Below are 12,599 nucleotides of genomic sequence, written 5' to 3' on the forward strand. Positions count from 1 at the left end.
TAACTAGTCCTCTTTCGATGGCGGCAGAAAGAGAACTGAGGGGAGAGGGCAGGCTCCGCCCAGGTCAGGTGGTATTTTGGGCGGGAAACCGCCTCCTGGTTGGAGCCTAGCCCTCTCGGGTATAAAAATTCTACAAATAAGCTCGCTAGCTCCTCCCGGTGGTCGGCCTGCATACTGCAGTCCCATGTGGGACCGCACAGAAGCCTTGAAAATGAACAGATGTTCTGAACTGCGACTGACCACAGGGATGACTGTACACGTTCCAACTGACTTGTTTCACAAGGTGATTCAGAAGCTGTTGGAACAGAAGGCGGAATCGGTGTTGATACCATGCTTTTGGCCACCAAGAGCTTAATTCCAGGATCTGAAGAGATTGTTGACCGTGGACCCATGGTGCCTACCACTGGGAAAGGACTTATTGACACTAGGATTGGCACAGCATCCTCTCCCAGCCCTCCTAAACCTAACAGCCTGGAGGTCGAGTGGAAACAGCTAGAAGAGTTGATTTACCCAGACAGGGTGACAAACACCATATTAGTTTTCTAGGAAGAGCTCCACAAATAGGGTGTATAACACAATCTGGTGGGTCCTTCACTCTTGGTGTTCAGAACATGATTGGGAACCATTAAATGCATAAGAGGCATCTTAGCTTTCTCCAAGATGGTTTGGATAGAGGGCTAAGCGTGAGTACATTAAAGTGACAGGTGGCAGCCATATTGGGAGTGAGGGGGGCTAGGAAGGGAAGTCCCTTAAATTGCCATCCACACGGTAAGAGATTCCTAAAGGGTTACTACATGGTCAAAACCGCCACAAGTGCAGAGGTTTCTAACTTGGAATCTACATAGGGTCCTGAGAGCATTGTGTAGAAAACCTTTGAACCCATGGAGTCTCAAGGAATTAACATTCAAGACCTTGTTTTTAGCAGACATAATATCAACTAGGTAAGCGTCTGGACTGAGGACCCTGTCAGTTGAAGCTTGAAGGGAAGTTGACAGGGAACTTCATGTGTTCCACAATGATAGGGTGATATTAAGGTGAGAATCGAAGACCTCCCCTTTGAGGGAAGGAATCCATTTAGCTCCCAGACAGATGATGTCCTAGACAATATGTGAAAGAGCACGATCACTGCAAGGTCCCTTGGCATCACCGGTCCACCTGCCCGGACCTACAAGCCTTGCTGGTTCCCGAGATACACAACCCATTTGCAGTCATTGCAATCCTATTTGTATCAGCCATCCTACTCCGACTCTTACTTGCACCTTTTGCTCCAGGATGCTTAGGGCAAGAAGCAACAGGGTCGCTCCCACCCTAGGCAGAGCCCTGCTTCATCCCAGGAGGCCCCTGACAAGGATAAGCCTCAATGCCAACTCCCCCCCCCCCCCGTCTTTACCCTATTTATCATGTTATCTCCCCATTTGGGAGTCAGTTACCTCTGACATTCGGGTTCTTAGCAAGGCTATTTCCTTCAGTTTTGTGTTTCACCAGTTAGTTGTTCTTCTGATCTCTCACCTTCCAAGCTACCCCCAGAGCTGCAACAATAGGTTTTCCAACTTTTGAATAAAGAGGCCATTGAGCCTGTCCTGTAGCATGAGACCAAAACTGGTTTTTATTCTCATTGTTTCCTAGTTGGTAATAAAGATGGTGGTAAACATCCTATATTGGACCTAAAGGCCCTTAATAAGTTCCTTGTAATCCCTAAGTTTTGCATGACCATGTTACAAGTGGTCATAGGCCTGATTCACCCCCATAACTGGTTTGCTATTATTGACTTTAAGAATGCCTACTTGTTGTATATTCCAGATCTAGGAAGTTTCTCCATTTTCAATGATGTCAGGCATGCTACCAAAGCCTTTTGGTTTGGCTACTGCTCCCAAAGTTTTACCCAGTCCATGTCCGAGGTAGTCACTCATCTACACTTAAGGGGCTGCATTGTCTAACCCTGCTTAGACTACTGGCTTCTTTCTGTTCCCTCCCCTGATCTACTTGCTGATTATGTTTCCCTGGCCATCTCCACACCGACATCTCTGGATCTCCAGATTAATTGGTATAAATCCATCCTATATACATCCTATTCATTGGGGCTGTCGAATCTGATAGGGCCAAGGCTTTTCTTCCTCAGAATAGGGCAGCCTCCGTATAAGCAATGGTTCAGAGGCTTGCCTCTATTATATTTCAAGCTATCAAGTCCATATACAGGCTTCTAGGCCTCACGGCTTCAACTACTGCAGTGGTCCCCTTTACCTGATTATTCATGAAGCACCTTCAGAACTGGTTCCTTATGTCCCCCAATGTGCAGATAGACCCCCCCTGGTGGAAATGGTTTATTCCTAGAGTGGTAGTCCATTCTCTAGAGTGGTGGTCTTGAGAGAACCTACTGCATGTGGAGGAGTGGGGAATCAAACCCGGTTCTCCCATGATGTTCAGGTTTCTACGGACGCATCCCTTTCGGGTTGGGGGGTGCACGATGCTTTTCACAGGGCCAGTGGGCATCGGTCCCTTTCTGAGTGGAGCATACATATTAATCTTCTGGAGCTCAGGGCAGTCAGATATGCTTTGATTTCTTTTATAGCACTAGTCTCCAGAAGAAGGGTAGTAATAGCCACAGAAAACACTACAACAAAGTTTTACATAACCAACAGGGAACTACTGGTTCTCTCTGCCTTTGTTTGGAAGCTTCTCTCCTTTGGCACTGGGCCAACCAGCATGCTGTCTCCTTGAAGGCTATCCACATTACTGGGGTGGAAAATGGGACAGCAGAAGCAGAGGCAACACGTCTACACACAAATAGTCTCTCAAGGACGATTACCTGCTCCCTTGTTTGGTGTAGAGAGCCGGTTTGGTGTAGTGGTTATGTGCGCAGACTCTAATTTGGGAGAACCGGGTTTGATTCCCCACTCCTCCACATGTAGCTGCTGGATGACCTTGGGCAAGCCATAGTTCTGACAAAGAGCTGTCCTTGAAAAGGCAGTCCTCAAAAGGGCTCTCTCAGCCCCACGTACCTCACAGGGTGTCTGTTGTGGGGAGGGAAAGGAGTTTGTAAGCTGCTCTGTGACTCCGAGTGAAGGGTGGGATATAAATCCAATCTCCTCCTCCTCCACTTCTGATAGGGCGACCCCAGGTGGACCTATTTGTCTCTTCCTCGAACGCCAAGTGCCCCCAGTTCTGCTCACTGGCAGGGGCAGATACCCATTCCCTAGGGGATACCTTTCAACTGACGTGGCAAGGAACTCTGTTCTATGCCTTTCCTCCAATCCCCCTGCTAGGGAGGGTTCTCGCCAAGATTCAGGAAGTGCAGTTGCATTCTGACTGCACCATTCTGGCCCAAAAGAGTATGGTTCCCAACACTGTGGTTTCTGTCTTGAGGCCACTATCTACCTCTTCCCATGGTGTCAGACCTGCTCTATATAGGGCCTCTCCTGCACCACGATGTCCAGTCCCTGCACCTAATGGCCCGGTTGATAATAACTAGATTGGTCAGATAGACTGGCACAGGCACCCTCCAGACACCCCTCCAGAAGGAAATCTTATACTGCAAAATGGTCCAGGTTGTTCTCCTGGGCAGCTGCCCACAGCCTCCCCCCCCCCAATCCTGCCAGCTGAATTATAATTTTGAATACTTGCCACTTTAATGCCAGTTCACAACAACATGAAGTCTGTCACTGCTTCCATGACTTCCCCTTCTATTTGCCAAGGAGTGATGGGGCCAGATGCCGTGATCTTAGTTTTTTTGATGTTGAGTTTCAAGCCAACTTTTGTGCTCTCCTCTTTCACCCTGAGCAAGAAGCTCTTTAGGTCTTCTTCACTTTCTGCCATTAGATGTCAGCTATGCTGCCATGATAGTTCAGGAGGCCATCGGTTTCCCTTTTCTGTGTACTAATTAGTGCTGTATTCCTTCTGTGCTTCTTCTATGCTGTAACGCTGTTATCTCTAAGATGTGCAGGTGGTGTAGTGTCTGGAGCTGAGGGAATAACCGTGGGAGCGCTATTGGTTCCCAGCTTGCTTCTAACTGTCTGGAGCTTCTTCTCCCACGCGCGGGAATGCGGCTAATTGGCCTATGACGGGGGGTGCATACGAATGCCTTATATCCCATTATGCTTGTAGGGGTGCTGCCATTCTTAACAGTGCCTTTGTTAATGCATCTATAGCTCTTCAATAAAATATAACCTTTCTGATAAGCGTGTACTACGTTGTTGGCTGTGGAACCTGACACTAGAGTGGTATCGTCTGCATATCTGAGGTTGCTGATGTTTTCCCCGGCAATCTTAATTCTGGCTTGTGATTCATCCAGGCCGGCATTTTGCATTATGTACTCTGCATATAAATTAAATAAGCAGGGTGACAATATACATCCTTGTTGTACTCCTTTTCCTATGCTAAACCAATCAGTTGTTCCATATCCAGTTCTAACTGTCGCTTCTTGACTGTTACACAGGCAGAAGAGGTTTGGCCTCATGGTATCAAGAGAATAAAGTACCGGCGGTGGGGGGAGGTTGGACTCACCTGTAACTGTTGTTCATTGAGTGGTTTTCTGTGCAGGCACGTATGGGGGACCACACTTGCACAGGCCTGCTGCACAGACACCTACCTCAGAGGGTGTCTGTTGTGGGGAGGGGAAGGGAAAGGAGTTTGTAAGCTGCTCTGAGACTCCTTCGGGTAGTGAAGGGTGGGGTATAAATCCAATCTCTTCTCTTCTCTTCTTCTTCTAAAGCTCTCTAGAACGTTTGGAGCATTCAGCCCCCTCCCCTCCCGGCCCAGCTCCTTCCTGCCCAGCCAACAAGGGGCGGAGCAAGGGCTCCTTCTCCCAGTCCCTCCTCACCACCATGGAGGACCACAAGAGCATGAGGATCCCACAGTGGGGGAGGGAGAGAGGGATGTGTGCCTGCACAGAAGACCACTCCTTATTTCGCTGAGGATCCCACTCCAACATCCTACTGGTAAGTCAGCTTGCTATTCTCCCATGTGGGACTGCACAGAAGCCACAAAGATAATAACAAGGTTACACTTACCTGTAACTGTTCATTGAGTGCAAGTGTGGTCCCTCATATGTGCCTTTTAGCATATTTAGAACATAGACTATATGCCAGTGCTAATACCTGCTACTAATACAGGATATTTTTAACTTCTGCTTTTAGGGAAGCTCATTGATTCCTAAAGGGTGGGCTGAGAACTATGGTCAAAGGTTAAGTGGTTGTTGCCTACAGTCCACAACAAGAAATTATTATAATTCTATTTGGTTACAAACCAAACAGAAGACAAAATGGTTTGGTTTCTCTTTAGAAGAATATATAAGGGCTTCCTTTATAGCCATGTTCATCTTTTTCCTATTCCCAGACCACTTCAGAAATCATGGCTGCATTTAGGAAAAGTTGTTTAACTCAATCACACATCACCTGCCTCCAGTCTGTAAGAGCAGTTGTATTGGGACCAGTTTAGACATCACCTTTGAAAAAATCTATTTCTGTTATCACAACTTTCACATTATACTGGTAACATGTTTATTTTGTACTTTTGAAATTGTAATATGTAAGCTACCTTAAGTCACAAGGAAATGTTTGATATAAACATTTTAATAGAATAAAGTAAAATAATAAATAAAAGCACTAATCATATGGATTAATACCAATGGCCCTGTTGGAGGTATTGTTCTAGTTTGGGAAGTACCCCCTTGATCCTAGTGGCCACAACCGATGTACATGTTACGATGCAAAACATGTGGTGATCACAGAGGAGCAATTTTAGAATGGGAATTGTACTACAGGGATCAGATAAATTGGACTTATTTGGTCCTGAGAGTTAGTCTTTGGGGGTTGGCGAGGGGGGGGGAATTTACCACAACTAGAAAAATTTCGTATTTTGTCCCCAGTAAAATTTGGGCACATTTTATATCCTCAGGCCCATAGATTTTCCAAGGTTTCTCATGTTGGCACCAATAATGTGGGGAAATGAAGTCATGAGATCCTGGAGGAAAAATTTAGGCTGCTAGGCAGGAAACTCAAGGCCAGGACCTCCAAGGTAGCCTTCTCGGAAGTGCTACCTGTTCCACGCACAGGGCTGGAGAGACAGGCACAGATCAGGAGTCTCAATGCGTGGATGAGACGATGGTGTAGGGGGGAAGGGTTCAAGTTTGTTAGGCACTGGGATGCTTTTTGGAACAAGAGGGAGCTGTACAAAAGGGATGGTCTCCACTTGTCCTGAGAAGGAACCAGGCTGCTGGCGCTTAAAAACAAAAAGTTGGCAGAGCAGTTTTTAACTGAATATTGGGGGAAAGCCAACAGGAGATGAAAAGTCTCTGGTTTGGGATGGCTCATCTCAAAGAGATGAAGGGGTAGCTGTTACTTCTCTACAAAGAAAAGGATTAAAATTGTCCACTGAGACTGTGGCTAACGATATGGACTGCCTGGCAAGGTCTCGAGGCAGCAAGAGGAAGGTTGTGGGCTTAACATGAATGGGAAACTATAAGTGTTTATACACAAATGCTATAAGTGTCTGAGGTAAAATCGGGGAGTTGCAATGCTTGGTGTTGGAGGGAAAAATAGACATTGTGGGTATTTCAGAAACTTGGTGGGATGAGGAAAATCAGTGGGATACGGTGATTCCTGGTTTTCCTGTGAAGAAAGGTTAAAGCGCTTAGGGCTCTTTAGCTTTAGGAAACGACGGCTGAGGGGTGACATGATCGAAGTTTATAAGATTATGCATGGGATAGAGCAGGTTGAGAAAGAAGTACTTTTCTCCCTTTCTCACAATACAAGAACTCGTGGGCACTCAATGAAATTGCTGAGCATTCGGGTTTGAACAGATAAAAGGAAGTCCTTCTTCATCCAAAGAGTGATTAACACATAAAATTAACTGCCACAGGAAGTGGTGGTGGCTACAAGCAATGACAGCTTCAAGAGGGAATTAGATAAGCATATGGAGCAGAAGTCCATCAGTGGATATTAGCCACAAGGTATAGATAGGAACTCTCAAGCTGGGGCAAGTGATGCTCTGTATTCTTGGTGCTTGGGGGGGGGTCAACAGTGGGAGGGCTTCTAGTGTCCTGGCCCCACTGCTGGACCTCCTGTTAGCACCTGGTATTTTGGGCCACTGTGTGACAGAGTGTTGGACTAGATGGGCCATTGGCCTGATCCAACATTGGCTTCTCTTATGATCTTAAAAGGCTCAACTGGCACAATGTACAATATATATCAGTGATATCACAATCTGCAAGTATAGAAAGAGGCCCTATAGAAATGTCATTACACCCTACCGTTAACTTGAGTTCTGATCCAAAGTACAGCTATGAAGAAGCTGCACAAAAACAACAAACAAACATTTACTGGAAATCGAATGATCACTATGTTCCTGCCCCAGCTTCCAAACAAATCTAATGCAGCACTGTCCTCCTGTGTGCCTTAACTAACCCACACCATATCCTGAATAACACTGACTCAAGCAGGCCATAGACAGGAAGATGAAACAGTGGACCATCCAGAGACAAAGAAGGACTTGCACCAATATCAGTATTATGTACATTGGTAAAACTATTACTAAATTGAAGAAAATTGGCTATAATAAATGATTTAGTCATTCACAGGTCCACAACAATTGCATGCCATATCTGTCAACAGTGACCTAGAACAGTTTACATTGGCCAAGCAGGGCAGCCAGTATACCAAATGAATGAACTAAAAAATGACAACATGCAGAAACCAGTTTTGTTAAAGTAAGCACTTGTATAAGGTTTTTAGGACAGGATATCTATCCACCACCTCTCTAGTCTACTTTATGTTTTGGATGAAATAGGGTATTGACTATTGAATGTAACAGAGGGGGTGAATGCTCAAACTGCCACAGCTTTTGTATACAGTCGAAATCTATGCCAAGAGCTAATGCAGCAGAGAGAAAGTTAGGAAAGGCACAAACAGGTATAGGAAAAAGCCTGCATGGTTAACAAACAAAGTAATGGAAGCTGTAAAAGGTAAAAAGGATTCCTTTAAGCAGTGGAAAGCTAGTCACAGTGAGGCTGATAAAACGGAACACAGGCTATGGCAAATAAAATGCAAGTCTGTGGTCAGGCAGGCAAAAAGGGAATATGAGGAGCATATAGCAAAAAATGTCAAAACCAACAATAAAACTTTCTTCAAATACATTAGGAGCAGGAAACCAGCCAGGGAGGCAGTGGGGCCATTGGATGACCAAGGGGTAAAAGGAGTACTGAAGGATGATGGGGAAATAGCTGAGAAGCTAAATGCATTTTTTGCCTCTGTCTTCACTGTGGAAGATGAGAAGTGCTTGCCCACTCCAGAACCACTGATTTCAGGAGGGGTGTTGAAAGACCGGAGTCAGACTGAGGTGACGAGAGAGGAGGTCCTAAAACTGATAGACAACTTAAAAACTGAAAAATCACCAGGCCCAGATGGCATACATCCGAGAGTTCTGAAAGAACTCAAATGTGAACTTGTAGATCTCCTGACAAAGATATGTAATCTTTCCTTAAAATCTGCCTCCATTCCTGAGGATTGGAAGGTAGCAAATGTCACTCCCATCTTTAAAAAGGGTTCCAGAGGAGATCCGGGAAATTACAGGCCAATCAGTCTGACGTCGATACCGGGTAAATTGGTGGAAACCATTATTAAGGAAAGAATTAGTAGGCACATAGATGAACAAAACCTATTGAGGCAGACTCAGCACGGTTTCTGTAAGGGAAGATCTTGTCTCACTAACCTGTTAGTGTTCTTTGAGGGGGTGAACAAACATGTGGACAAGGGGGATCCAATAGATATTATTTACCTTGACTTCCAGAAAGCTTTTGATAAAGTTCCTCATCAAAGGCTCCTAAGTAAGCTCAAAAATCATGGGATAGAAGGACAAGTCCTTTTATGGATCAAAAACTGGCTAGTTCATAGAAAACAGAGAGTGAGTGTAGGTGGGCAATTTTCTCAGTGGAGGGTGGTAAGCAGTGGGGTACCGCAGGGATCAGTACTTGGTCCACTGCTTTTTAACTTGTTCATTAATGATTTGGAGATGGGAGTAAGCAGTGAAGTGGCTAAATTTGCGGATGATACAAAGTTGTTCAGGGTGGTGAAAACCAGTGAGGATTGTGAGGCACTCCAAGGGGATCTGTCAAGGATGGGCGAGTGGGCGTCAACATGGCAAATGGGGTTCAATGTGGCCAAGTGCAAGGTGATGCACATTGGAGCCAAAAATCCTAAATATAAATACACATTGATGGGGTCTGAACTGGCAGAGACTGAGCAAGAGAGAGATCTTGGAGTTGTAGTGGATAACTCACTGAAAATGTCGAGACAGTGTGTGACTGCAATAAAGAAGGCCAATGCTATGCTGGGGATTATTAGGAAGGGTATTGAAAACAGATCAGCCAATATAATAATGCCCCTATATAAATCAATGGTGAGACCTCATTTGGAATACTGTGTGCAGTTCTGGGCACCACACCTTAAAAAGGATATTATAGCTTTGGAAAAAGTGCAGAAAAAGGGCAACTCGAATGATAAAAGGGTTGGAACACTTTCCCTATGAGGAAAGGTTAAAGCGCTTAGGGCTCTTTAGCATGGAGAAAAGACGACTGAGGGGTGACATGATTGAGGTTTATAAGATTATGCATGGGAAAGAGCAGGTAAAGAAAGAGGTACTTTTCTCCCTTTCTCACAATACAAGAACTCGTGGGCACTCCATGAAACTGCAGAGCGGTCGGGTTAGAACGGATAAAAGGAAGTACTTCTTCACCCAAAGAGTGATTAACACATGGAATTCACTGCCACAGGAAGTGGTGGCGGCTACAAGCATGGACGGCTTCAAAAGGGAATTAGATAGGCATATGGAGCAGAGGTCCATCAGTCGCTATTAGCCACAAGGTATAGATAGGGGCTCTGGGGCAAGTGATGCTCGGTCTTCTTGGTGTTTGGGGGGGCCAACAGTGGGAGGGCTTCTAATGTCCTGGCCCCACTGGTGGACCTCCTGATGGCACCTGGTATTTTTGGCCACTGTGTGACAGAGTGTTGGACTAGATGGGCCTTTGGCCTGATTCAACATTGGCGTCTCTTATGTTCTTATATGGCTGGGTAAACAAAAACTAAACTAATATATGTCAATTCAGTTTAAACATTTAGGCTGTATTTGCCAGTCTAAATATTTAGGCTGCATTAAAAATACAAAGCCAGAGTTAAGAGTGTATTAATTTGGTTTGTGTAATCTACTGCAATATTCCAAACTTTGTGAAAAATACTATCATAACTCTTAACTACAAGACAGCTGTACACCAGAGGCAGTGTGGTGTAGTGGTTATAGAGTCTGACTAGGATCTGGGAGAACCAGGTTCAAACCCCCCCCCCTTTACCAGGGAAACTTAGTGGATGGCCTTTGGCTAGTCTCTCACACACTCAGCCTACCCTGCCTCACAGGGCTGTCATGAGGATAAAATGAAGGCGAGAAGAAGGCTGTAAGCCACTTTTGGTCCTCATTGGGGAGAAATGCAAAATATAAATTAAGTAAATAGTAAATAAAACTTCCTGGGCAACCCTCCCCTCCCTCTAAATAAGTCTTAAATGTATCTTACAAACCACCAGGATACTTAACTAATATTATTTAAATAGAGATTTTGGTTTTAAGATCTAATTAAATAGAAGAAAGCAAATTTATAATAACATGACTTTATTCAAATTTCAGTTTTTAGAAAGTGGAGATTAAGGGAGCTGTGGAAAACAATCAGACAGAAATATATGCTCAGGTACAAAATCACATATTATTTGGGCCATAATTACAACATTTTATTTCTCCTAACTTTACCTCCACACATCTAATGTTGTATACTTTTTCATATTGAATTATTGAAATACTAGCTTACTGCTGTGATTTTCCAGTACCTTATTACTCAGTCTCTTCCTTTGCACACAGGCAAAAAACACAGAAAAAATTGGAAGAAAACACAGCAGAGCACCAGGCTGGGGTGTGTGTGTGTGTATGTCGTTCCTTGTATATAATATTAAAGAATTTAGCTGACAGTAAAATGTATGTTCTTTGGCTAGAAAGCAGAGGAAAAAAAGATGCAAAGTACTTGCTTGTGTAATAGATAGATACACACTAAAGCATTCTAAAACAGGAGACAAGAATGTCAAGAGTGTATTCTTCCCCCACTGCCAGATGGAAAGGCTATTATTATAAATGAAAGGCAGCAGTAGTGGATGCCAGGCACTTTTGTTGTGTGCCAGATTCTGAAGTCCAGATGTAAGCAGGTTACCCCTGGGACAGGACAGGCTTCAGCTCCCGCAGTAGAATAGAGCCAATCACCGTTTTCTCAGTGTTTATGATGAGCCGTGCTGTAGACCCTTCCTTCAGCTCCACTGTGACTAGCATCAGTGACCCACTATGCACAGTTTTAGCTGCAAACCTAAAGGATGAAAACAAAATCTGTGAACACCTTCAAACAAAACCAAAAACAGGTGCTGTGTTTTCTTTAAAACTTTAATGAGTTTAAATATCGCCAGACATCTCCATAACATAAAAGCCTCCCCAAAACCACTAAAGCATTAACACACTATAATACAATATAAATACAACTCTACAACACAAATATATGAAGGGGAAAAGGACAGCTTAAATGCCCTAAAAAAGGAAATCAATTAGGTTTATATGGTCTCTAATTTGGCATAGAAACAATTTGTACTCTGCCTGGAAGTAAGCAGAGTATTTTATGAACACAGGTGATTTAGGCTCAGATGTTTTCACACTAAAATAGTTCCATTAACTACATATAAAGTGAAAGAGCTGAAGTTTTGTTAACATATATATTTCTAATGAAAGTAATATACAGCTCAATAGGAAATGTCTGTATCCCTCATCCACCCACCAAACCAAATTACAAGCTTTATATATTAACAAACCTTCCCTCCTTAATAGTTTGAACCTTAAATACACACCTAACAACATACTGTGAAAGAAAACTTGAGATCTAATCCTCCATTACTAAATTCCAAGACATGAAGAACTACTCATTACATTGAAATAAAAGAAAACCTAGTCTTTTAAGCACTGCAATTGACTGAAAAGCCATTTTAAGCACAATGAACTTTTTCCAGTCCCGTTAATTCATTTTGCATGCACAGCCAGGCCCTAGAGATGGGAAGGAAAGGGATGGCAACAGCCTAGCCTTCCATGTTGCACAAAGAACATACCACCCCCATTTTTTTAAAAAAAAACAGAGAACAACAAAGTTGCTGCACATGGGCTTCTGAAAACACTAACAAGTGTAGAGCAGGTCTGTGACCCTCTGCGACCCCACTTTGCAGGGCCAATCCCCTCTCCCCTTTCTGAATGACACGTGTCTGAATCAGAGCCATCTGCCTCAATTTGCGCAACATCTTCAGCCACAATAGCACCCAGTTAGCCCTGACAACAGCCCACAATACATAAAAATAAAACTGCTGTGCTGACAGCACGCCATCAGCTATTCAAGAGCAAACCAACTGGTCAGTGTCTCATGTCTGACAATTAGCATGGGCCCTGCACAGTGCCTCCTGGACTCCTTAGGGATCTGTTTAATTACCATCAACATAAAAAAGGGAGTTTATCAGCAGATACTCAAAAAGCTTCACTCTAGACTT

At 44.1% G+C, this 12,599-nt stretch overlaps 1 protein-coding gene across 1 annotated transcript in view; it reads right to left on the reverse strand.

Moving 5' to 3' along the window:
- Window positions 1–10,681: 10,681 nt before the first annotated feature.
- Window positions 10,682–12,599, reverse strand: part of AP3B1 (adaptor related protein complex 3 beta 1 subunit) — a 340,812-nt gene continuing 338,894 nt past the window's right edge. Inside the window, exon 27 of the mRNA XM_015419569.1 lies at window positions 10,682–11,386. Within this exon, the coding sequence (XP_015275055.1) occupies window positions 11,233–11,386 (154 nt within the window). The 3' untranslated portion in view covers window positions 10,682–11,232. The remainder of the gene's footprint in view (window positions 11,387–12,599) is intronic.

This window comes from Gekko japonicus, unplaced genomic scaffold (assembly GCF_001447785.1).
Source record: "Gekko japonicus isolate JY-2015 unplaced genomic scaffold, Gekko_japonicus_V1.1 scaffold206, whole genome shotgun sequence".
NCBI lineage: Eukaryota > Metazoa > Chordata > Lepidosauria > Squamata > Gekkonidae > Gekko > Gekko japonicus.